Source organism: Lissotriton vulgaris, chromosome 8, assembly GCF_964263255.1.
Source record: "Lissotriton vulgaris chromosome 8, aLisVul1.2, whole genome shotgun sequence".
NCBI lineage: Eukaryota > Metazoa > Chordata > Amphibia > Caudata > Salamandridae > Lissotriton > Lissotriton vulgaris.
Window position 1 is genome coordinate 195150475 of NC_141696.1, and position 27171 is coordinate 195177645.

Genomic DNA, 27171 nt, shown 5'->3' on the forward strand with positions numbered 1-27171 from the left:
GTCACCATAAACCTTGGCGCACCAGGTGTTACCAGTGCTAAAGCCGGCGCTGGTTCCATGTAGAACATTAAGGTTAAGTCTGGCTGCCAATTTCTGGATGGCTTGTAGTCTTCTAGTGAGTTGCTTGGTGATCCTGGCATAGAGGGTATTCCCATAGGGACAGTTTTCCTAGTGTTGCTGGGAGCCATTTGAAGAACTTCCTCAGCACCTTTAGGATGTGGAAGCAGGATGAAGTGACAGTGTTAACTTGTGAAGCGATGTCCAGTTTGCTGTCAATGATCATTCTGAGATTCCTGGCACGAGTGCTGGGTGTGGGTGTTGACCTGACTTCAGCTGGCCACCAGTTGGAGTCCCATGGGGAGATGCTCTTGCCAAAGATTACTACATCTGTCTTGTCTGTGTTGAGCTTGAGACAGTTGGCTTTCATCCAGTTAGCGACTGCGGTCATGCAGGCGGTAACCTTGTTTCTTGTACTAGGGGTCTTGTATGACAGGGAGAGTATGAGTTGTATGTCATCAGCTTAGGACAGGATGTTGATGTCTTGTGTGTGGATGGCAAGAGGGATCCTTATGTATGCTTTGAAGAGGACGGGACTGAGCAATGAACCTTTAGGCTTTCCAGAGATCACTTTGCAGTCTTCTGAGGAGTAAGGTGCCTGTTTTACCGTTTAAATTCTATCCATTGGGGCGTGGCCAAGATGGCGGGGTGAGCGGACGCTTCTTCCCGCAGCTCCTCCGACCCGCCTAGGCCCGAGCCCTTTTTCGTCAGCTTCTCTCCCCCCGCTGAAGCTCAGCGGATGAGAGACGGACGGCGGAGACCTTGGGGCACGTATTGATACTACTTTGGCCCAGATCGCTCAGGTGGAAGCACCTTAAAAGACTGTTTCAGGACGGCGGAGCGCCTTGGAGGCGGAGCTGATCGGGGCGCTGTCCGGACATCCCGGCTGGGGCCTGGTGCTAATGTCTAGCGATCTGGTGTGGAGACCGCCCCGAGGTTCGACGGGGATCGCCTGAGGGATATCGGCTGCGTGACTTCCCTGCACGGGGACCCTGCTGTGTGAGCGAGGTGGTGCTTGGACTAGCGGTGGTGGCCTCCCAAGGGGTGCGAGCCCCGGCCCCTGGCCGGTAGACGACAACGCTTGGAATCAGAGCCAGATCTACTGTTTCTCCTTCCTTGCCCGACGGCCCTGGTTGGAACTTTTCCCCGTGGGCCTGGCTTCTGGAGTGTCCCCGGTGCCATCACCGGGTTTGGACGATCTTCCCGGCCCCGCCCAACCGCCATCTTGTCTTCACAGCGAAGGTGAGGCGGCCCTCCTTCGATGTCGCTTGAATTCGCCTACTGCACCTCCGCTTTTGCACGCCTCTCCCTTCCTGCGGGACTCTCCGGCCGGAGTTCCCCCGACGGGGGCCCCTGTTGAACTCTTGGCTGGGCGCCGATCGGCCCTTGGTGACTGGACTGGCCCACCATTTTGTCATCTGTGGCGCAGGTTCCCTATCTGGCCGGGAGTTCCTTCTTGAGGGACTCTGCTGGCTGCTGGAAACTCCTCGAAGTGGCCGGAGCCCGTGTCCTTGCTTCAGTTGGTCGCGACAAGGTACGAGACAGGAATGGCTGGAAAAGGAGGTTCGAGGAAGGGGGACCGTACCCTGCCGGACATGCTTAGCAGGGCCCAGCAACAACGGGACAGGGCGCAACCGTCTCCGGGTTCTTCCCGGGCCACTGCGGGCACGGGCGGGGGTGAGCCCCCCGTCACAAGATCCTTCATGGAGGACCTGTTCAGCTCGCTTAAAGCGGACTTCCAGACGCTGAAGCAGGAGGTGGCCAGCGAGGTACGCGAGGTCCGCAGGGAAGTGGAGGGCCTTGGTGAGCGGATAGAGACGGTGGAGACAGCGGCCCAACGCCGGGACAACAAGATTGTCCACCTGCAACAAGACGTTCTCCGTCTCAGGGAGCAGTGTGTTGAACTCCAGGCCCACACCGAAGACCTGGAGAACAGGTCGAGGCGGAATAATATCCGGGTACGGGGTGTGCCGTCTGCGGATGAGGGGACAGACCTGGTGGGCTACTTGCAAGACCTGTTCCGAGACATTCTAGGAGAGGCCGCGGACTTTCCGATCTGCATTGATAGGGCCCACAGGGCCGGCCGGCAGCGACAGTCGGCGGCACCTCCGCCAGACATCTTGGCCTACCTTCCTGACTTTCCGATGAAGGAGCGCATCATGTCCGAGGCACGCAGGAAACAGCCACTGATGTTTAGAGAACGACCTGTGGCGCTGTATCAGGACCTATCTGCCATCACATTGCAGAAGCGCAGGTCCTTCAAGATTGCGACCGATTTCCTGCATGAGCACGAGACGCCGTACTCCTGGGGACATCCCTTTCGTTTGATATTTCGTTGGAACGGGGTACTGCACCAGCTGTGTTCCTTGCAGGACATTTGCGGAGTCTTGGGGCTCACGGCTACGGAAGAGGATGGGGCGACGCCGTCTTGGAGGCGCTCAGACAGAGGAGGACGACGGAGGTCGGCGAGACGGAGATCGGCGGCGAGCGCTGGGCGGCCTGACTCGCCCACCATCAGAGCGGACATGGCCGGTGCCCTGAGAGAAGCGGCCAGGGATTCAGCTGAATCGAACGGTGTGGCCTTGACGGCCTAAACTCACTCCGGGGGGAGATGGACATAGCTTCTTCGGTGCCAGGTTCGGGGGTTGGAGGGTGGGTCGGGGGGGGGGGGGGAGTGAGTGGCCGGACGTCTACTTTTGGTACTTTCTACAGACCTGTCCGTTTTGGGACTTGACTGAGACAATGGGTTGTTTGAGTTGGTATTTGGCTAGTTGCCATTGGTTCGTTTGGGGTGGGGTTGGGTATTGTTCTGGGGTTGGGAAAGAACCGTCCGATGATTCCTGTGTACACACTTGGCTTACTTCTGCCTGTCCTGCGCTGCTGCCCTGCGCCCCTCCCCCTCCGGTTGCCTGCCCGAGGCGTAGCGTCTTCGGCCTCTGGGAGATATGTCGTCCCTGAAGGTGGTGACCCTTAATGTTAAGGGCCTGAATAACCCTGTTAAGCGTAGGGCGATTTTGACTCTGCTAGAGGGGACGCAAGCTGATATATGCCTCCTGCAAGAAACCCATTTGCTGCCCCGCGACTGCTATAGAATGCGCTCTGCCAGGTTTCCCACCCAGTTTTTCTCCTCTGCTGCGTCCAAAACTGCGGGGGTGGCTATTCTGCTAGCAAGCTCCTTTAAGGGGGAGGTGTTGTATAAATTTGCTGAACAAAAGGGGAGGCTTTTGGCATACCGCCTCCGCCTGGGGGGCATATCGTTCACTGTTGGCTCCTTATATAGCCCGAATGACCATCAGGAAAGTTTTTTGGATTCGGTGCTGGTGGATGTAACTGCTTCCCCCGATCGTCATGTCATACTAGGGGGTGACTTGAATATTGTCTTTGATTCTGCAGTAGACAGGTCGGCGCAGCGGTTCCCGCAGACTGGGGAACTTTCCCAGGCCGGGAAGGCCCGTATTGCCGAACTGGATTTGCATGACCTTTGGCGCACCTTCCACCCTACAGATAGGGATTACTCCTATTATTCGCATGCGCACCGGACCTACGCACGGTTGGACTACTTTCTGGTTAGTGGACCGATGTGTGCCGCTGCTACGGCGGCGGACATTGGGGTCCTGACACTGTCTGATCATGCGCCGGTCCTGGGTGAGTTTGCGTGGCCGGCGTCCTCCCCCTCCCGAGTGGTCTGGCGACTTAGGGACACCCTTCTGCACAAGAAGACAGTGGTAAAACACATTGAGGAGGCGATACGGGACTACCAGGCACACAATAGTAACTCGGACACCTCGTTGGCGACACAGTGGGCGGCGCTAACGGCAGTCCTCAGGGGGGAATTTATCTCTATCTCCTCGGCAGACAACAGGGAGCGGCAACGGATGAGGGAGGAGCTGACTTCCCAGGTCAGGGAGCTCGAACAGGTCCACCGCCGTACGGGTGCTCCGAGGGCTTGGAGGCAGTTGAAGGCTGCCAGGAAGTTACTTTCGGCGCTGGACATGGACAGAGCGGAATACGCAGCGTTACGTTTAAAGCATGCATTCTACACAGGGGGGGACAGGTGTGGCAAACTTTTGGCGCATAGGCTCCGAGTCGCGCAACAGCGAAATGTAGTGAAGAAGCTCTTGGGTGCGGATGGGGTGGCTGTCTCGGGTGACGCGGAGGTGGCGGAAGCCTTCTGTGGTTTCTATGAGGCACTGTACACCGGGGAGCCCTCCTCTCCGCGGGAAACCGTGGACTATCTGGAATCTGTGGCCCTTTCCGGCGCTAGACTCCGCTCAGGCGGAATATCTTGAGCGCGATATCCACGTTGAGGAGGTGATTTCCGCGATTGCCAGACTTAAGCACGGGAAAGCCCCAGGCCCGGACGGTTACACGTCCCTGTTTTACAAAACCATTTGCCCGGTTGTGGCCCCTATCCTCGCTCGGTTGTTTAACTCCTTCTCCGAATCGGGAGCCATCCCACCGGATCTCCTGAGGGCGACGGTCTCGGTGATTCCGAAACCTGGGAAGGATCGGGCCTTATGCGGCTCATATAGGCCCATCTCGCTCCTGAATGCCGACCTCAAGTTGTACACGGGGATTCTGGCGTCCAGGCTGGCCCTGCACCTTCCGGGCCTGGTTGAGGCTGACCAGGCTGGTTTTGTGCCCGGCAGACAAACTGTCGACAATACCAAGCGCGTGGCGCATATTCTGGAGAAGGCTTCTCGGATCCCGGGCGAGCGGATGCTGCTGGCGGTGAATGCCGAGAAGGCCTTCGACAGGCTTCACTGGCCTTATCTCGAGCAGGTACTCAAAAAATTTGGCATCGGTGATAAATTCTGCTCGATGGTTTTCAACTGCTACAGGCACCCTTCCGCAGTGGTGAGGGTCAACGGGTGCAGCTCCCGTAGTTTTGCTATCGAGCGCGGCACGAGGCAGGGGTGCCCCCTTTCCCCACTCCTCTTTGCTCTATACATGGAGCCGTTTGCCCAGAGGATCCGCCAAAACCCGGACGCAATCGGGATCAAGATGGGGCAGTATGTTCACGCGGTTAGCCTCTATGCGGATGATGTACTGCTGACTCTGGATGACCCCAGGAGATCCCTTCCCGCCTACATCCACGAGTTGGATGCTTTTTCACGTGTGGCCGGTTTCAAAATGAACATGGGCAGGTCGGTGGCTTTGGACGTGTCTCTGGCTGCGGACACTAGACGGGACCTCCAGCGGCTCTTCCCCATGCAGTGGTCATCGTCCCTGGTGCCATACTTGGGGATTCTGCTGGCGCCGACGTTGCCGGCGATGGTAACGGCTAATTACACCTCTCTCAGTAAGAAGATCAAGGAGGAACTTGGCCGCTGGGGCAAGAGCCTGTTGTCTTGGCTTGGCAGGATTGCGGCGGTCAAGATGACGGTTCTACCCCAGATCCTATATCTTTTCCGAGCCTTGCCGCTCCAGCCTCCGGTGGGTTGGATCAGGCAGACGCAAGCTGACATCGCGCGCTTTGTCTGGCAGGGTCGCAAGCCACGGATGAAGAGAGTTCTCTCCACGCTTGCTCCGGAGGCGGGGGGTCTTGGTATTCCGGACCTCCGGAAATACTTTCAGGCGGCGCAGTTGCGATACCTTGTGGAGTGGAGCAGGTGGGAATCCGATAAGCACTGGCTCTTTCAGGAGCAGGCGGTGGCGGGGCGCACCCTCCAGGAAGTTCCATTCTTGCGCCGAGCTCACCGCCCTCCCAACCTTTATGCTTCTTTTGTCACGAGGGTCCCCCTGAGGGTATGGGACACGGTTTGCGAGACTCGGGACCTCACCACGTTCCCCTCGCCGTTTATGCCCATTATGGATAATCCGGATTTCTCCCCAGGGATGGAGCCGGGCGCGTTCTCCCATTGGCGGTTGGCGGGCTGCCGGGCGCTCTTTCAGATTTATGGGCCGGAGGGGGTGGTCCCCTTTCAGCAGCTTCAACAGGAGTTCCGCCTGACAGAGTCTGATAGACTGCGATATATGCAGGTCCGGCACTGGGCGCTTCAACCCCAGGTGCGGGACACCGCCGATCGTCAGATAACACCATATGAGCGGTGGCTGGTGACCCGCGCCTCGGATGCCAAACTGATTACTGATCTTTATAAGTTCTTACAGCCTCCTCCGTTTCACTATTATAACCCGGGCAGGGAACGATGGCATAGGGAATTGGGTAGGACACTTAGCCACAAGGAGTGGGACCAGATTGCACACCGGGCGAGACATTCAGCGTATCACACCGGCCTCACTGAGACATTCACCAAGGTGTCCACGTACTGGTATTACACCCCTGAGAGACTGCACGAGATGAATAGGCATATTGAGAAGGAGTGCTGGAGAGGTTGTGGTCAGGTGGGGACCCTCACGCACATTCTTTGGGTTTGTCCCTTGTTGGCCGCATATTGGAAGGAGGTTCTTGATGAGGTGGATACGCACTTTGAAATTGAGTTACCGCGCTTTCCGGCGTATGTATTACTGGGCCTTCCTAATGGCCTGATGTACCCGCTGAAGTCCCGTAGGGGCAGGCAAATCGCGATTGCGCTGGGCTCAGCGGTTCAGAACATCCTCATCCACTGGCGCACTACCACGGTCCCCTCCATCACTGGCTGACTGCACAGGCTTTGGCATGTGCTAGGTATGGAAAAATTGTCACTCACGGTGGCAGGGGAGATAGACCAATTTGACGAGCTGTGGCAACCCTTTCGGGCACTATTAACTACTGAATTTAGGGAACTCACCTGTCCGAGGTACCTCAGGCTCCTAAGGTTGACGCCACCAGTGATTCCAGCTGACTAGGGGGGTAGAGGGGCTGGGTTCCTGGAGGGGTGGGGTGCGGTGGGGAGCAGGTAGTGTTTCTAGCGGTACATTGGACGGGGCGGTGGGGGGGAGTTGGGGTGTTTGGGGGAGGGTTCTAGGGGATGGGGGGTTGGGTTCCTGTTTGTTACTGCTTATTATTTTCAATGCTCAGACTGATGGTGTTGACCATGCTCGGACTGGAGGTATTGCTTATATTGAGCCTTTTTCACTTGCTGTTGCTTCCTTTTTCACAGCGGCCTGGTCCACCGTCGCACTCTTGACATCAGCTCATTTCTTTGTTATGATGTATGTAACTCTAACCTCCTGTTCCCTCTCCCTATGTTTTTGTCTTAATAAAATGCTTTAAACCTAAATTCTATCCATTAAGGAGCATATCCTGCAGCGAGCAGGTCCGTGGATGCTAATCTCGGGAGGCACCTGATGAGGATAGGGTGTCAGACAATGTCAAATGCTGCAAAGAGATCTAAAAGGGTGAATATTCCTGTGTCTCCTCTGTCAAGGGTAATGAAGATGTAGTCTGTGACAGCAATGAGTGCTGTTTCTGTACTGTAGTTGGGCTTAAATCTGCACTGCGTTGCGTTGATTAGCTGGTGGTTGCTGAGGGGAATGATGAGGCATCAGTTGATTCATTTCTATAAGACCTTTGCCAGGCTTGGTAGGAGGGAGATGGGTCTGTGGTTGGAAAGCATGGCTGGTTCAGAGGATGGTTTCTTGAGCAGGGGCGTGATGGTGGCATGTTTCCATGTGTCGTGGAATGTAGCTGAGTTAGAGTGAAATCTTTGATGACGGCGAAGATTTCCTTGCTGCTGTTTGCACTGGCTTTGATACAATCTGCAAGAGCTGTGTATTTGGTGTTCCATACCTGCTAGTGATAGTGTCTTAGTACTAATTTGAAGATGTTTTTTCTGATAAAACTTTACTTGTTCGCCATTTGCTTCCAGTTGTTTGCAATGGCGTGTTATCACGATTAATCTTAAAAACATGTGAAAACGTAGATTCCATCCAGGAAAACCTAGTGTCCAAGTAAATGTAAATTGTGGGCTGGGATATCAGTGCCGTATCTACCCTCCTTTTCAGCTAGCACACCATCCAAGCAACTCAAATTTATAACACACTACCTGAGCTAGCTTTGTTCAGTAACTAACATTTCTGATTGAGGGAGAGGAAAGGCAGGGAAAAGCCACCTACTGCCGTCTGAGATCATATATTGTGGGCCTACTTAAACAGTTTCATCTGTTTCAGATCCTTCAGCTTCACCCAGCATTTCTGCTAAGTGCCCTTTATGTAACAAATCTGGTAGGGGTTAGGAAAGCACATGAATCTCTTATTAATAAAACGATATATTGGATTAGAAAAAATAAACGCTGTAGATTCATCATAAGGATAGGATAGGATAGGATAAACATTTATAAAGCGCGCAAATGCAACGGCGCTATAGTAAGATTGGAGCCAAATGTCACCCGATTATCTGATTCAAGTGTTGGAAAACAGCAAAGTTTTAAGTTCCTTCCTAAAAAATGCATGATTTCACTGCATACGCATTGCATTTGGCAGTTTGTTCCAAAGCTTAGCTGCACCTGCATGATGGGAGAATGCTCGACCCCCACATCTCACTCTCCAAAGGCATGACTGGGAAGCACTAAGGATCATGAAAAGTGACGCGAGAGAACAGATTGTGTTTGCCATCTCTCGTTTTTTGATGTGGGCGTGGAAAACTACAGCGAAAGAGCCACCCCTTAAAGATCCTTACTTCCTGTAAATAAACTTCATGGAGCTATATGCACTAAGTCCTTGTATGCCCAATGGACCTACTAAGTAGAATGATAGCCATGCCCCCTCACCTTTTGCCCCTCAAGAAGAGTGTCTGTCAGGCTGAACAAAGGTCATCCCGACAGACACTCTTCATTTTCAGGTCAGGCAGCCAGGAGATAGTCATGTGCTATATGTGCAGGCTACTGACTGCCTGAGCTGATCTTTGCTGGGCTGAGGATGTCACAACTCCTGTGGGCATGATGTCCTCAGCTCAGCAAAGGTCCCTGAGGGCATCCCGGTCATGACGAGAGGGAGCGTCACTCATTGCCTCGGACCTTGATGCTTTAGTTTTAAGGCCTAGAGTGCCCAGGGCCAAGTGTCAATCAGTGACACCTCGTCACAGAGTGAGGTGGGGTCAGTAGTTTTACTGAAAACATCCCACTCTGTGACGAGGTTGAGACTGTTGTCTTCCCTCATTGGCTGACCTAAGGTCAAGCAATTAGGGAAGGCAGCAGTCCCAACCCTCCTGGGACCTCCGAGGCAGAGCTGCTGGTAAGTGTGGTTATTTTTTTAATTAATGATAGGTGAGTGCGTGAGTATATGTTTGAATACTTGATAATGAGTGTTGTGAATTAGTTTGTTAGCTTGACTTCGGCAATTCACTCTATCTGGGCAACCCTTCATATGTTATTAGAAAGTTGCCGGTTGCCCAGAATGCCACAGCCAGAGTACTGATGGGCCTGTCCAAAATGTAATCAGCACTTTCGGCTCTTGCGCAACTTCACTGGTTGCCTAGAAACAGGAGAATAGAATTCAAGGTATCAAACATCCTGTGATTCTGGGCAAATTACTTAATCTCCCCGTGCCTAACAAAAATGACTGTGTGTCCTCATGTAACGTAACTGGTGCTATGTAAAGCGCTCTGATACCCGATTCGGATTCGGGTCAAGTTTGCGCTATATAAAACTCTGAAAAAAAACCTTATGCATCACCCATAGGATAAAGCATTTCCCAGGCCCACACATTCTTCAATATTTTGTCACTCCATACAGTGCCTCCAGAGAGCCAAGTTCAAATGACCATTTCCCATTGACCATTCCTAGAATCTGGAGAGCAAGAGGCGGGGTTCGTTAATTTGGCTACCTGGTCTCTAAACTCTGGAATTCCCTTCCTATCCACCGTAGATCAAACAAAAATCTGCTTAGTTTCAGGAAACAGCTGAAAACTCATCTTTTTATTCAATCAGTGTAAGTACTCATGTGTCCTCACTTTTATCTGACACCACCGGGAAGCCCACTGTGGGTAGCTGTGTGCTCTATAAGAACTTCAATAATATTGTGGGTGCGTGTGCGTTTGTATGCATGGGTGTAATTGAGTGTGTATGTGTGTGTGTGTCCCATCCCTCCTAAAATGACGGCCCCCCAATTCTGGAGATTTCTAGTTGTAGCAGGGCATGAATTACAGAGGGGTGTTGCTAAAGGCAGGGTTGTTGGGGTTTTACACCCCCTAATAAATGCATTCTCTAGTCAAATGTTGGGTACAGATGCTTTAAGTCGGGTATTGTGAGGTGGTCGTGGGATTTCACTTGGATTTTTTACATACACACGCAGTCAAAAACATAATCTCGGCTCTCTGTTTTAAAGGTCTTAAAAATGGTTTATTTTACTAAACGATTGAGTTTTAAGTACCCTTAACAATCCGCACTCCTCTCCCTTTCCACTGCTCCTTAAGCCCTCCATACGCCCTGCATCTCATATAAGGTATTTTAACCAGCATGACTGTTGGGAACTCTGAAACTCACACTCACCCAATCATACTAACCAGGCTACACCCCTGGGGTTACATTAGAAGCCAGTGTGGAGACTCAAACCTGGTGCTTCATTAAAGGAAGGAGCAGCAGGGATCATAACAATTACATTACAATTAACCTGAAAATGGTGACATCTCAGAGGTAGATTTCAGAAAGGCTTTCATTGCAGGTGAGCCAAGAGGTTATTCGACCCAACTATTTGATTGCATAGAGTAGACTGATTAATGTACTTAAAACAAGCGGTTCGTTGAGCTTCTTTTTCTACCTTCCATATAATACATATTTTTCGTTTTGAGAGTGTTCAGATTTGAGAACATCCCATTTTTGTAGCTATCTGTTGCAGTTAAGGCCTCAGTGCATTGCCTTCTGATAGGAATGTGCAAATCTCACCAAGTATACATGTGCTTGTTTGCCAACAGCTTATTTATGTCAGACTACTGAATATGTCATGTCAATATGTACACGTCTGTGGGACCTTTTTCAGGCATCTCAGGGCCAGGATTGTGTAATTCTTAGAGCTCTGTATCAGTGGTGTCGTGGGACTTAACCTTATTGTTTAATCCAAAACTGAGCACCAAATTGTCAGCATTCAGAGTCAGGGGCCAGCTGAAAGCCCCTGCAGCAAGAGTGTTAAGTAATACTGAGCAAATCAACTGGGGGAGAAACAGGGAAAATAGGTAAGAGAAAAATCCAGGATTGGAGCTCACTGCCCGAGTTCATCTGTTTCAAGTGAGGGTACCACTCTGTCTTGATCGTGGGTACATCTCACACATTGTGAGACACTGGGCAGAGGGTATATAACATACAGGTAACAAATAAAACAAGGCTTACCAATTCGAGCAGCAGATGATGCTATGACAAGCCCGAAGCCAACCAGGAATCTGGTGAAGGCACCAGGGCACACATAAGTAGATTCTACAAGAAACGGATGTTAGCAGACTACCACCAAGAGGACAAACGAAGGAGGGCAGAAATAAAGGAAAGTGCGGTAAATGAAAAAGGAATAATAACAAGCGGAGAGACCAACAAGGGTGCAAACTATAGCAAGGGTCTGCAAAGTCAATGCGAACATGTATCTCATTGCCATGCATTGAGCGCCATGCATTGAGCTGAGGTACAGGGAGTCTTAGCAGGACTCCACATCTCCTAACCTTGAATGACCTTAACTCAGAAACCAAGTGAGCACGCATCCCCAGGAGTAAATGACCTAATTCGTCTTCCAGCCCCTGACACCTGATCGGATTCCTGATGGTCCCCCCACCACCGAAGAGTATTCCCCTTCAGGGAACATTGAGTGGTCCTGCTTTCTAAAGGTGCTGTGTATGGAATTTCTTCACCAACCTGAGGGCATAGATGTGATCTTTCTGAAATCTCATACACCTTCAAGGCATTAAGGTATTGCAGCGGGCCTCCGAAAATATGGGAATCCACAACTGATGCTCGTCATCTACCATGATTGAAGGAGACGTGTTGGGAATGCCTTTGGCCACAGTTATAACCTATGAAATGGCAAAACACAGGTTGAATGTACCAGTGAGTGGTACTGTGAGACCCAGGAATGGTTGGATTTTTTTAGACAACCAGACCTTGCTTCCAAACTTATGCTCAGTAGCCTTTCTTTGATGGTGGCCTGTAAAATGCTTATAACCAGCCTTTGCCTTTACTAAATGTTGATCGAAGGCTCTCTGTATGGTAGGAAGATTTCGGAGCAGTGAGGTTACAGAAGGAACTGTAAAATGCACACTTTTTTAGGGGTGATTAACCATGGGTGGAATTCAGGTAATGGAGGTAAGTGCAGAATAAAGACCACAGAAATCATGTTCCAGGTTTGATGCGAAGTAGGCAGAGGTTGCAACAATCGTGAAGCAGAACTGTGGAAAGCTCTAGCATTAGCATGAATGGCACACCTGGTGATGTAGTTTCGGAGGGACTTTCTGATACCAGGCCACCAAAAGTCTTTTTTTACCATTATCCTCTGCCACTGGAAAGTCATGATACCATCTCATGCACTTAGATTGTTTTAGCCTACTGAGAAGGTACAGGGTACAATCGCTGTACTACTAACCCTTGTAAACATCATGCTTTTTCTTTTTAATCCATTGCAGTGGAAGAATGTTCTGGTTGGAAAAGTCGTAAAAGTCATTAGTCGTCGAAGTGCTAAAATATATGGGGTTTCCTCTCTTGTCTCAGTTTTCCAGGCTTTTTGATCAGACTGGTCGTGTGCTTTTCCAGATCGTTTGCTCAGTCGATACATGATGACATAATCAACATGAGGAAGTACAAGGTCCATCTGGCATGGCGAGAATTCCCAAGTTTCATGGTGATGAGATATCTAAAGCTCTTATGATCTATCCATACCAGGTTGTTCAACAGGTCAATCGTGAGCTACCAGTAGCTTGCAAGCTACTTCACATTAGCTTTCACACAATAATTCACTGTCAGCTGGTTTGAGAGAAGGGGGCTGCTCTCCAGCGAAATCAGCTTTAAATAACAGTGCACCAGTTTCTGTGAAGCCTTGGAAACTAATACTGCAGGATGATTCAGGTTACCCTTTTTGATTTTTTTTGTTCTTTCTTTCTTTTTGTCCTTTTATGATAATTTTTTCTCACCTGTTACTCTCCTCCTTCTTTTTGTCCCTATCTCTTTCATTCTCTAACTCTTTCTTCTATTTTTTTCTAGATTTCTTTCTCTTCTTTGCTTTTTTCTACTTTCTTTCCTCTTTCTGTCTTGCTAGGGCTCATCATTTTTCTTTCTTTTCGCATTCCTTCCACTATTTCTCATGTTTTGTTGCCTTTGTCTCGTCTCTTTATTACTATCTTTCTTTCTTCTCTTTTGTTCTTTCCCTTTCTTGTTCTCTCCTTTCTATCTCTTTTGCCAGTTCTCACTACTTCTTTTTTCGTCGTGTTTCTGTCTTTCTCTCCTTTCTCTGTTTTGTTTTCCTCGCTCCCCTTTCTTGCTTTCTCTCCTTCCTCTCTTTCTTATGCTACTTCTGTCTATATCTGCATCTTTCTATATTTTCCTTCTTCGTCTATTTTGTTGCAGTTTTGACTTCTTTCTCAGTTTTTTCTGTCTTCCTTTCTATCCCGTGCTTTATTTCTTTCTAGATTTTCTTTCTTTTTCTACTACTTATATTTTCATCCCCTGTTTCTTTTCCTCTCTCCTCCTTTCTTTCCCTTGCTTTCTTTGTTTTTGCCTTTTTCTTTCTTTTTCCTTCTTCCATATCCTTTATTCAATCATTTCACTGTTTATTTTTCTTCTTCTTTGACTTCTTTCTTTCTCCCCTTTCTTTTGCATTCTCAGGGTCATATTCTCAAGAACGTGTGATAACCATCACAAAAGTAACTTAGTGCAACCTTCAACAGCTCAGTCTATCATGGGAAGATTACGCCGTGTTAACCAAGTATTCACAACACGGCGGGACCATGCGATAGTCTCCAGATAACGCGTCAAATGACAGCGTTAAAATCAATTTTGGAAAAGGGGGTGGTGATGGACGGCTTGCTTGAATCCTGATGGTGCATTGAGCAAGGGACTCACGTCTGAGTATACCCTCCCACACATAGTGTGGACAAAATCGATTTTGGAAAAGGGGGTGGTGATGGACAGAGTTTCTGAATGATGCAGAATACTCTTATCCAGTCAAGAGACCAGGGCTTGATCCATCACCGTTTTTTAGCTCACTGCACCATCCCAGCTCAGAACCTGGCTACATGCAAATTAGTCTGTTCCTGTCCCAGTGCATGATGGGAACAGGGCAAACCAAACTACCAAGCCAATTCTTATACTGGGAAGGAAACAAGCTTCCGGGGACCGGTTTCTGGCATTTCAGCCGTCGTCGGCCCGGCTTGCTTGAATCCTGATGGTGCAATGAGCAAGGGACTCACGTCTGAGTATACCCTCCCACACATAGTGTGGACAAAATCGATTTTGGAAAAGGGGGTGGTGATGGACAGAGTTTCTGAATGATGCAGAATACTCTTACCCAGTCAAGAGATCAGAGCTTGATCAGGGCCGGACTGGGAACCAGAACCGGCCCTGGCAAAGTGCTCGGCCGGCCCCCCTCGCCCCTCCGGGAGGAGAGGGGAGGGGGGAGAGGTGCGACCGCGCTCTGTGACAGGGCCGGTTTTCGGCCGTTTTTGTTACAGGGCCGTTTTTGCAGCATAACGGCCCTGTAACAAAAACGGCCCCAGGGGCCCAAAACCGGCCCCCAACCATGCGGCCCGCCGGGGAATTGCCCGGTGCCCTCAACGGCCAGTCCGGGCCTGAGCTTGATCCATCACCGTTTTGTAGCTCACTGCACCATCCCAGCTCAGAACCTGGCTACATGCAAATTAGTCTGTTCCTGTCCCAGTGCATGATGGGAACAGGGCAAACCAAACTACCAAGCCAATTCTTATACTGGGAAGGAAACAAGCTTCCGGGGACCGGTTTCTGGCATTTCAGCCGTCGTCGGCCCGGCTTGCTTGAATCCTGATGGTGCAATGAGCAAGGGACTCACGTCTGAGTATACCCTCCCACACATAGTGTGGACAAAATCGATTTTGGAAAAGGGGGTGGTGATGGACACATAAAAAGCCATGGTTTCACGCTGGTGTCATATGCTGATGACACACAGCTTATAGTGTCGGTAGCACAATCAGTGGAATGTCTTTCTGCACTGATGTCTTGGATGAATTCCAATTTTTTAAAACTGAATTCGGATAAAACGGAGGTGGTGGAATTTGGATAGAAAGAATCGGTTTGGAGCCAATTATGGTGGCCAACTGCAGCCGCTACCTGTCCGGCACCTGTAAACAAGGCAAGGAACCTCTGCTTTATGATTGACAAAGACCTCACCTTGGCACCACAGATCAATCAAGTCTCTTCAGCTTGTTTTTTCACGTTAAAAGGCTTAAGGAAGATTCTCCCGTTCATCCCTTTTTCTTTGAGAAAAACTGTGGTAGGAGCTATGGTCTTATCGAGAATAGATTATTGTAATGCTCTTTATTTGGGAGCAGGTGCAGCCCAATTCTCTAAATTGCAATCAATTCAAAATGCTTAAACTACCCAAACATTATCCCACATCCTGTAGTATAAAACAACTTCACTGGCTCCCAGTGAGACGAAGGGTTGATTTTAAGGCACTATGCCTGGCACACAAAGCCCTCTTTGAAGGAGGGGCTAAGGATGTACAATCCCTGTTTCTTTGTTATGTGCCATCGCGTCTTTTAAGATCCTCCTCTCTTGGACTGGTACACCTTACTAATATAAAAAAAGCAAGGTGTGGAAGTAAATGCTTCTCTTTTTTAGCGAATGAATTATAAAACTCCCTGCCTCTACAGCTGAGACTTCAGCCTATGAGATCGGTGTTTAGGAAGGAAATAAAAACATGGCTCTATACCCATCACTGTAACCTGTTGGTCGCTGTCCCTGCGCACCATTTAGCGCCAGGACGCTTCGGCAATAGTGCACTCTATAAATAATTCAGTCAGTCAGTCAGTCTAACGGACACCCACAGTCAGCTCCATGCTCTCCAATGGACCATGGCTGACATCGCTAGAGCCCTGATTCAGAGACTAGTCAGAGTGGCTCTAGTGATGTCACACGGGAGTTGGGAAACATGCGGAGGTTAATGGAGGCCATGGAGCAGGCGACTGCGGAAAGAGTGGCTGCCACAGCTGCACACCAGCGAGTGTAGCTGGGTTCCTCAATGACCTCAAAACCATCCTCATGGCATTGCTGCCACAAGGCCTGTCGCTGATGCATGCTGCTGCTACCACTACATCCACATCTCTGCACCCTGAAGTGTCAGTGCCACACAGTGCGGCAGACATTCACCCTCCGGCCCCTGAGGTGTCACTGCAGCACAGTGCAGGAGACAGAACACCAACCACCCACATGTGAGGCACTTGAAACAGCAGAGGACGAAGATGCGGATGAAACGGCCTTACTGGTACGAAGAAAACTGTAGCATTCATCTTCGACATATGGCCTTTTTCTGCTTGGTTCTGCCCTCTGCATTATCACCTTCCACTGTCCCCCGATGCACTCTGCGACACTCACCTCGGACCTCGACATGGACTGCCATACTCTGTTTGATCGGGAATGACACAGCAATCAGACTGAAGACTGAACTCTTTACCTTCCTTTGGACTTGTCATTCCCTGAAGGACTCTGGCTGGCCCTCCATGGGCCAACATCGTCATGTGGGGTTTGCACGGCCCTGTACTGCTCCAGATGCAACACTCCACTGAATGTGCATTAAACATTCATAATCGCACAGATGTGTCATGTCTATGGTCTTTCAAGTGTGGAAGTATGCATGAATGTAGGCTCAGTGAATTCCTCTTACGTCCATGTGGCTCATGTCGTTGGACTTGGGTCACAGGGTGACACATTGCGGTCTGGGTGGTGCAGACACAACAAGAGGGACACACATAAGTTACTTCCTTGTCCAGCCCCGTACGGAACCACGCCCAGAGCCGGCGTCATTGTTCACACCCTTACGCCGGACTGGCATACACCAGGCCAGCCAACTCCGCTTATTCTCCCAATGGAGGGGTGGGGGGAGGGACAACAATGCTACATGTCCCTGGTCTTCCCTGTAGTAATCTGCTGATCACTGGTCTAGTTGTCAGCATGCCACAGCCACTCCCTCTTGGCTGGTTTAAACCCACACCACACCCATCCAGCAGACGCGTCACAGGACATGTGACCCTGCCAATAAAAAGGGCCGGACGCACATGCTCGACGCCATTTCCAGCCTTTCTCTGGGTATATCCGTGTGGTGTTCATGTAGGCCTGAGTGCCCAGGGCCCTGCAACATCACATTCCCCCGGCCTGGAGGTGACATGATGGCGTCCACTCCATGATACCCAATCATACAAGGTCCATAACTTGCAGGGCACAGACTTGGTGGCACCGGATACACTGCAGTCGGCACAGGCACACCGGCACGGGGCGGTGACTTTCGGTGCACTGAGGTAGGGGCACCTTAAGTGCTGAGCGGGAGTGCAGCCTGCGATGATGCCCCGTCCCGGCGGTCCGGACTGCTCAGGATTTGTCTGCCCTGCTGGACCACAGTGTAGACCAGAGCCAGCGGCCATCGGGCCCTACCACCATGTGGCGTCACCTCCTGGATCACAGAGTTAGTGGCACCTTTAGGGCTGAGAGGGTGTGCAGCCTGCGATGATGCCAGGTGCACTGGTATGTCCTCACCCATGTCAAAACCAGACCCAGATTCAAATGTGAGACCTGGTGACCTGTGGAGTGGGGCTGCGTGATTTGGAGGGTGCCATGTCTGCGGGCCCGGGCATGGTGCTTGCATCGGCACGTGGTGGGCTCTCATTGTGACACGCCGGTGGCAGAAGGTGAGCAGTGATCCCTGGGTGCGCAGGGGCGGGCATGCACCCCTGGGCAGCGGGAGGGGGGCATCTGTCTGGGTGCGCCGGGGCGGACAGGCGATAAAGGCCTATGCAATTGTGTGTACTTTGCCAATCATGTATCTGGACGCTGTTTCAAATGACGGATCTGTTTCAAATGTGGGACCTGGTGAACTGCACTACATACCGGCACATGGTTGGAGACATACCGGTGTCAGGAGGTGAGCAGTGAGGCCTGGGTGCGCAGTGTGGGCACTCACTCTCCCTGTCCATCTCTTCTGTTATCTGTGTCTCGCTCCACCTCTCTGTCCGTCTTTCACTCGCTCCCCCTCTCTGTCCATCTTTCGCTCGCTCCCCTTCTCTGTCCGTCTTTCTCTTGCTCCCCCTCTCTGTCCGTCTTTCTCTCGCTCCCTCTCTTTCTCTCCCTCGGTTTCTCTCTCTCTCTGTCCTTTGATGAGCGCAAGTCACACCATCTCATCTGGATTTTTGCCTTGCAGGCTGTGACCAACAGATTGCCCAGAGGAGAGGTGCCATGTGTCTTCATTTCTGTTCTGTGTTTATTTTAATAACATTATGATTGTTTATTCGAAGGTGAATGTGTGATGCTCATTTTTGTGCCGATACATGCATGTCACCACATGTGATTGTGTGACATCAGGCTGATTATTTGGTACGTGTTTCGTGTAGTTGATGTGGCATGTCTTTGCCTGGGGAGGGGTGCTCCTGGTGGTGGTGGGTGTTGTGGCCCTGTTGGGGCTCCCAGCTGCATGATCATTGGTTCCATGGCATCTGTTGCCCTTCAGGTGTGGCTCTGGGCTGGGCTCCCTTGTGTGTTTCAGGCTGTCCTCCGACTTTACGCCAGGTCAGAGCAGGTGTTAGTTTCCTGCTGCTAACGCAGCTTATCGCATGTTTTGGGTTCTTATCGCCGATCTAGATGGTCGTTGAGAATGTTGCGGAGTGGTGTTGTCGTGGCTTTTGGGACGGGAACGCCTACTCTGCATCTCATTAGCAATAGTTGCCAGGGTCATCTGTGGTGATGTTTTTTGCGGCTGCTATCACAGGTACACTGGTGATATGAGCTGTTTACACCAGCTTGTGAATGGTACAATATGTTTATCGCCACTTTTGCAGCGATAAAGCGCTGTTAACTCTGCGATAGCTCCTTGAGAATTTGCCCCTCAGAGTGTTTCTGATTCTTTCTCCTCTCTCTACAGTGTCATTCTTTACCTTCTCTCTGATTATTTCTCTTTTCCCCTCCTTTCTCTCTCCTTCTTTGTCTCTCTCTCTCTCTCTCTCTTTCTTTCTCTCTTTAGAGCAAAGGAACAAAACTGGCCCTTGAGCACTTCTACTCCAGAGGCAAACCTTTTGCGATGCAGCTTGTGACTCACAATGGCAGTACTAGTTTAATACAGTGGTGGTGTTTCAGTTTCTTGACCCTTGTGAACCTCTTTCAAAATACTGCATTAGGCAATAGCTCAGGATGATGTTTAATGATCTGAAGTAGCTCTCATTGTGGGAAAGGTTGGAGATTCCTGGCCCATACAGTATTTTATTCTGAGCTCCTTCCATGTGATGTCACAAATGAGAAAAAGCCTCTTTGATACCCAAGAGCTCTCAATAGTAAATAGTGTAATTATTTTTTTGTGTCTGTTCATGTTTGTGAGTAGAATGCTACTGGATGAATTTCATTGGTTTCGCGATCCCTTTCGTATAGTACAGCTCTGACGGCAAAATAGAAGGCGTCTGTCTCTACTACAAATGGCAGGAAGTCGTTGGAATGTCCCAAAACTGGAGCGGAGGTAAAGGTTGTCTTGAGTAGGTTAACCCCTTCCATGCTGCCGTCGGCCATTGGCCGACGGCAACGCTACGTCGCTGGTGCTGCCGTCGGCCAATGGCCGACGTGGCCCCGCCCGTTTTGCGGAAGTGCCGCACTTCCGCAACATCGCGGGCGCAGTAAACGGGTGAAAGGTTTGATCCCGCTCTCCGCCCCACTATAACTTTACCCCTTACGGAATAAGTTTACTATTAGCTGAATAAGGGTTGAAAAGTTCTGTACGATTTGTCTATAAAAGTTGGTTAAACCAATAAACCTCTGAACTTCCTTTATGTGTCTCAGAAAGGCCAGCATAATACTGTTTATACCTTAGCAAAGAACATTCCAATTACTTGCTAAGATATCTTAAAGCTGAGAAAGGAACTGGTAGAAACTTTGAAGAGACGTGTCTCGGCATTTTCATAATAGGATTGCTTTCTTAATCTTGATAACTTTTTTCGAACCGGAGATCGATGGTCTTCTAATATAGATTATTAAATCAAAATGTCATTGAGATATACCACCATGTATGCATCAAAAATGGCTAACTATATTATTGGCGAAATGCTGGAAGACTGCAGAGGTGAGGTGCTTCAAGGAGTGATTTGTGAGCGAGGAGGCCTACCGTTTGCGTCCCGTTGTTGTGCAGCTGCTGCCTATACCAATTAAACGTGCAATTGAAAAATTGAAATATTGGAAGCCTTGGTTCGAGCTGAGGATTGGTGTCCCACCTGCCCTGGGGGGAAAAAAAGTGAAGGCCAGGAATGCTTTTGGCCAAGGAACGATCTTGAAATTACATGAGCAGAGCGATCATTTTAAATCCATTGAGGCTCCCCTCTCAGTGCCTTCTGTTCTGCATCCGGCTGTGACAGATCACAGTCCTCCCGCCTGTTGGTATCTTGTCCCTCCCTCCATTTTTTTGTTCCCTTTCGCCCTGATGAAGGTGGAACCCCGGCTGGGGCAACGCACCGAAATGCGCGTTGGCGTTGTTCGTGAGGGGGAAGCTGGACTATATCTACCCCTACCCCCAAAACCATGATGATCTGTACCATTCTGTCTCAGGACCATTGTGTGGCGTCTTTTCACTTCTTTTTTCTCTGAATGTGTTTTTGAATTGTGTGATTGAGGTATGGGTATGTGTGATGAGTTTTGGGTATATGTGAAGGGTTGAATGTGTTGTATGAAACAGGAGTGTGGAACTTGATATATTGGAGTATCTTGTTATTGATGTTGGATGTATTATTTGTCATTATGCTAAGTATTTACTTTTTTGAAATGTGTGATAAAAAAGTAATAAAATAAATATGTTGTTTGTATAAATTGGTGTGACTGACTTTTCATGCACTTGATTTGCACCGGCGACAGTGCGTTTATTTAAGGACACCGCTCTGGAGCCTAGTTTCATGATTTGGGGCATGTGTTCTTTTGCCTATGGTGCAGCGGCCAGGGTGACTGACTCCAGAACCTGAGGGCTCACGGTTCGATCCCCGGCTCCGGCGGCTGATTAGCCCAGCACCATGTGACTCTGGGCAATAGCTTGCTTAATCTTCCCGACGGCCCCCAGCGCCTAGACCCTTATGGATGATTGTTTGCATTTTACAAATGTGGATTATTATATATTACAGTGGCTTAAAGACATTACAAGATATTAAAAAATGTCCGTAGTGGGTATTGAATGCCGTCTTCCATTCTTCTCCTTCACATATCCAAAATGGTAGAGCTCCTATGAGATCCAATTTAGAGAACACCTTAGGACAGTGTTTCCCAAACTGTGTCCCGCGGACCCCCAGGGGTCCCTGACACATTCCCAGGGGGTCCGCAGGTAGCAGTTTTAAAAGCACTGCTAAGTATATTGTATAATTAGACGTTTTCAAAGAACAATAAGAGTGCCAAGATAACACCAGTGATTAATGTCCCTGCTGGAGAGAGATGGGAGTATTTTTCCAGTGGCAGCTTTGACTTATCTAATGTAGCACAGAGGGTTAATAGGCTTGCCCAAGCCTGTTTTAAAGGTCAGGAATCTAGGAGTAGTGTTTGATGACCATCTCAACTTCTCTGCGCATGCTAATCAGACAGCAGCATCAGCTTTTCATAAGCTAAAACTTATCAAAAAAATCCTTCCGTTTTTGCCTGACAGTGCTGGCAAAACCTTGGTTAGTACACTTGTTTTATCTTCTCTCGACTATTGCAATGGCATTCTGGCCAATGCTCAAGTTCGGGTCATCAATAAAATGCAATTAGTGCAAAATGCTGCGGCCAGACTACTATCAAAAACTCCTAAAATCAAGCCCATTGCTCACGCTATCCGGAAGTACCACTGGTTACCCATAAAAAAGCGTATACAATTCAAAACACTCTGTCTGGTGTTTAAAGCACTGCATCATCTTGGCCCCCAGTTCCTGAGAAACCAGCTTAAACCATATTTCCCAGCCAGGCAACTAAGATCGTTGACTTTGCACCAATTAATTGTGCCCCGAACTAAGACTGTTTCCTGGTGTGACAGACGTTTTTCAGTTACAGCTGCCAGATTGTGGAATTCTTTTCCGCTCTCTATCAGATTAAATCACTCCCTCTATTCTTTTCGTAAAGGTCTAAAGACTTGGTTAGGTACTCAGTAAATCAGTCTGGAATTACATTGTTTGAGGCATGAGTTGAGTTTTCAGCGCCTAAGATGCCCCCGGGAATACGTTCGCGCTTTATAAATCTCAAAAATAAATAATAAATAAATAAATATGCATACTGCATAGAACGTGTACCATGCATTTTAAAAAACAGTGTTTTGTATGCATAGGTCAGTGGGTTACTGCTTTTGTCAAAGAGATTTTTTTGTTACTGTGCAGTTCATAAGTGACAAATGAAATCTAGCACAGTGACCAATAAACTGTCATTAAACAGCTGCTTGCAAACTGCAAGGTACAAGTTAGTGCCATGTTTTTTCTTTGTCTTTCATTATCCTGATGCTGCTAAAAACGTTTATTTGGATGGAAATACATTTTTATCATTAAACTCAATGCTAACCACTGTGTTATGTTCTGAATCCCGAGTTTGTGCTTCTCAGGACCACGCACTCTTTAAAAATGCCTACCAGAATGAATGATATGTGAATTCTACACCTTGTAGTCCCCTTTGCCTTATGTAACATTTTCTGTACATTGAGTACACGTATGATTCACTGTCTCAATATGTGTGTAATGTGAAGTGCTCTGACATCCGACAATGGTATGAGAGATGCTATAAAAAATGAAATACACATTACAAGGGGGCTATGGAGAGATGAGAAGCACTGTTGGAGGGTGATAGTGGGGGAATCATTGAAGAACCCCCAGAAAGATTGTCGTATTCTGGTGCATAGTCAGGTCTTCATGTATTCTTTAAAAGCTAACACAATTCAATATATAATGATAAATGTGTTGTAGACTGCACCATTGTTTCCTAAATTGTTTTGGGAGAAAGCCTCCAAATGCCCCCTTTGTAGTGGTCAGGTTCACTCACTGCACTTGGTGTGCACCGTATGGGGACTGGTCTGAAATAATTTGCCAGAGTTGATTTGGGTTTCCAGTCTGGCCCTGGCAGGAGCCTCGTACTGCAAAATAAAACCAACCATTGAAAAGTTAGTCATGGAGATGCACCACCAACCTTCCCATTAACTTTTTTCGTTTTCTTGCAAATTCTTTCAATATAAAACACAATAGAAGTGGTGGAGAGTGTCATTAGCCTCCTTGGCTAAACAACACACTCCGCCACTTCAGAAACGCAGGGCTGCACCATATTTACAAAAATATGGTGAAGCCCTGCGTTTCCCCTGCACTTGTGCTACATTTAACAGGGGAAGATTTTTTATGTACAGGAAGGTCCCCCTTCCTTCACATAAACAATCTTGAAATGTTGTTTTCTCACTTCTATGTGTGCTGCTTAATGTAGCACACATGGAAGTTACAAAATGGAATTTATTTTTAAAGAGACTGGTTTTGTGCAATTATGGTCCATTTTCTTCTTTCACTCACACCAGTCCATCTATGGTTTTGATTGTTAGGAACTAGCAGGAAGAGCTGGGTATCTCCTGTTTTGAGAAAACTAGAACAAGGGTTAAAGGAAACGTAAGCTTCAAAATGTAACTACCTGTTATTCTGTGGTATGCCATTCCAGTGAGCAATGGGCCATGAGACAGCAGGGAAAACTCCCTAAGTTTCAAAGGGCCCTCCCTCTCCTCTAATCCACACTCAAAAGTCTGACCGGCTACAAAGGACCTCTGGAATCTCCTGGAGGAGCCCTACGATGCACATTGCGGCCCGGGCTCTATCACATCCCCATCTTAGTAACCATTCATATGTGAAACATACAGACTGGATTCCACTGTGGCTTAGGCCACACGTGCTCAACAGGTATACAGGCACTGCATCCATACCCCCATACGGATAGATAAGCGATAGGTTGCAGGGGACTGGCTGACAAATGTAAAAACGGATGGAAGAGATCAGTAGGCAACTCTCCCTCACATGTGAATAGGCCTGCCTTGCCACTATGATGTTTATTGCTGCCACCACTGTCAATCCTCTCCAGCCTGGCAAGCTGACAGTAGCCCTTTTAGGTAATCAGGGTGTACCCCTCCCGACCTTAGAAGTCTTCTATGGCTCTCAATCCATATTACACGTATACTTCTAAGGCACACACTTGCTTGTCATGTGTGGGTGGTCAAAAATGTAAAGACTTGCCTAAGATGAACCTTAGGCAGATGGGCACGCACTCCAGAAGCATACACGTGTCCTTTCCTTATTCCAACAATACCTATTCATCCATTTGCTTTACAAATGTAAGCAAGTCTTTGCAATGATGCAGCAGTAATACTTGCAGGTGGGAGAATCATTCGTTTGTACCCTTCATTTAGTATATTGTTGGGCAGGGTAGTAATGTATTCCTGCTCTTTCTGATTTCCATTTCTTTTGTAGCACAGTTCTTCGATTGCTCAGAGTAGAGAGTAAAATTTTAATACTTTCTGAGATCACTTTGCAACTATTCACTTTGTTAAACTCGGTGACATTACAAACTTGTAATATGAAAATGCTATTTTGTCTTTTTCGTACAGAATTGCGCTCCCAGATAGATCAGCTAGCTGAGGACATAGTGAAAAAGGAGTTTGAGAGGGACTACTGGCTGGCTTACAAAAATGTGGGGAGCAAAGAGCACTCCAAACAAATTCAGCTTCTGGAATTGGAACTTGTTAACATTGAACAGAACTTTAAAGAAATAGAAGGTGAGTGTTTGCAGGTCTCCCTTAACTGCTCTTTAGTTGTGAACTGGCCCAGTGGTTTGGGAGATGGCTTGCCCACATTTCAGAATAGCTCTGCTTAGGTGTTGGGACAGCAAATTCAACACCAAGACCTCTCTGTGTTGTTTCTGCTTCATTGATCTGGGTAGCAGTTTCCCTGTAACAAAACTACGATTTGAAAGGCTGCTTACTTTGCATGCTGTGTTTGACTGAGGACACGTAAGTGTCAGGATTTACTTTTATCTAAAGTTTTGTTGGATAAGATTGAGTCTGAAAGAAATTATGAATGAATCAATTACCTTGTGAAAGATATATTCAGCACAAGAAACACGGGGGCAGATTTACAATAACTGGCGCATCCCTGCATATCGGCAGGAATGCGCCAGTTACTGTGCGTCACGGCTCCGCCACCATGGATGCACCGCATTTACAATGCGGCGCACCATGGGGCTGAAACGGACAGATGCATGACGCATCTGTGCCGTAAAGGCGGCGCATTGCTGGAGTTGCATCGCAAGCGCGACGCTGGGGTTCCCTATCTTTACAATGCTGCTTCAATCCTTACGCCTGCTTAAAGCACGTGCAGGGTTTTGAGGCAGCATATTGTAGATTTCACTCAGCCGGAACACCCCCCCCCCCCCACGCCCCCACCTGCCCAGGAACGCCTAATTCTGGAGCAGGGCTTTACAACGTGATGCATCTCCCAGATGCGTCACGTTGTAAATACCCCGCAGCATGGTGCTGGCTTTGCGCTGCCGCTGTGTCACAAAAGTGACGCAACGGCGGCGTAAAAGAGGTGCAAGGGGCGTGTAAAACTGCCCTACTGAGTCTGCTGTCTGGGATACATAAAGGATGGGAGGGAAATTAAAGAACTCGTGTGCATATGAAAATCACACAAAGGGTCCATGTCTCAAAAGAACGTTGTTATTGTGCAACCCCTGATCTAATTCCTCGCATGGGTTTACCGGAATCTTTAAAGTTTTTCCAACTTACTCCTGAAAACCTGCCCAGTCTCAGCTTTGCAGGCATAAGGCTGGAAATGTGTTATGAATTCCCTCCTTTTCTTTGGCTGCTTCATTCCTTCAAGGAGTAATTACACGCTCTGTGCAAAGAGGCACTATGGAATGACAGCACATTTGGGCTTTGGCAGAATTTTATTTTTCTCGACTTGGAAAATATATTTCCCAGTGGTGAGAAACTCCTCTGTTGTATCATGTTGCAACTCATACTATAACGTAAGAGATGTGTTTCAAGTCTTTGTAAGTTATATGGCAGCTTCTGTTCAGGATTCTGATGTTATATTTAGAGGTTCAGTTATTTATTCGCAGAGAGCATGTTACAGTCATGGGTGCAATCATTTGACCTGTGTGATATTTATGTTTTCTTCGTATATTTTGTTTAGTGGCTTATGGTTTCAGGGGGTGAGATTCTTGTTCTTCTCACCAGAACTGATGAGAGTGAGAGCTCAACCTTACTGTTTCTCACTCATGTGTGAACCTCACTCACAGTGAACGAGAGTTGAAGTCTTTGCATTCTAGCCTTGTTGATGGCTACCAGGTTACATGGAGTGTTTCATTTTGAAGATTATAATGCAATACTTTAGGTGGTAGGCTGCTGATTTTATGACTTGGTTTAAAGTGAACCGATGTATCATGGGCATCCTGCTGCACTTGGGTCCCATGTGCTTTGAAAAAATGTAAGCAGCACTTGCAGAAACACTCTAAAAGACTCTGAGATGCACCCAGGCAGCCAATCATTTCGCAGCTTGCATATGCTCTCTGCCTATAAAAAACTGTGGTGATGTGGCTGGCCGTGTGCTGCTCTTCCTGAGCAACTAAGTTACTGTGGTTGTGTTTTATTGGGATTTACTGGGGAGGGGATGCAACATTTGGAAAGAGGCTCAGCTGAGCTTAAATGTGCGCTCCTGCGACCACTGTGGAGCGAGAGTGATAAGTAAACAGCAGTTTGTCTTCAGCCCAGGAACCAACTCTTGAAGTTGCAAATAGAATGAAGGATACTAGCGAGTTTCAGTGTGGTGACAAAGTTCTCTCCTACTCTTTCCCATCCTGAAATGATGAGGGATTTGCTCCTGCAAAGGGCTGCATCAAAAACCCTTTACCAACTTCGTGGTGGTGTTGGGAAAAGAGTTTCTCAACAGGGAAAATGTTTTGCTAATGGGGAAAAATGTGCAATTGCAGATAGGTACTAACTTCTCTAAAGCGGGCTTGTACTCTGTGTTACATTCAACACTGAATGAATAATAATGTGAAGCGAGCATTGGCAATTCCAACAGGTCTGTTTT

The 27171-nt window shown here is 48.5% G+C and overlaps 1 protein-coding gene across 1 annotated transcript in view; it reads left to right on the forward strand.

Annotated features, from left to right (window-relative positions):
- The window catches only part of CCDC83 (coiled-coil domain containing 83), a 191079-nt gene that overhangs the window by 54143 nt on the left and 109765 nt on the right, over positions 1 to 27171 (forward strand). Inside the window, exon 5 of the mRNA XM_086933964.1 lies at positions 24687 to 24854. Coding sequence (XP_086790090.1) covers positions 24687 to 24854 — 168 coding nt within the window. The remainder of the gene's footprint in view (positions 1 to 24686; positions 24855 to 27171) is intronic.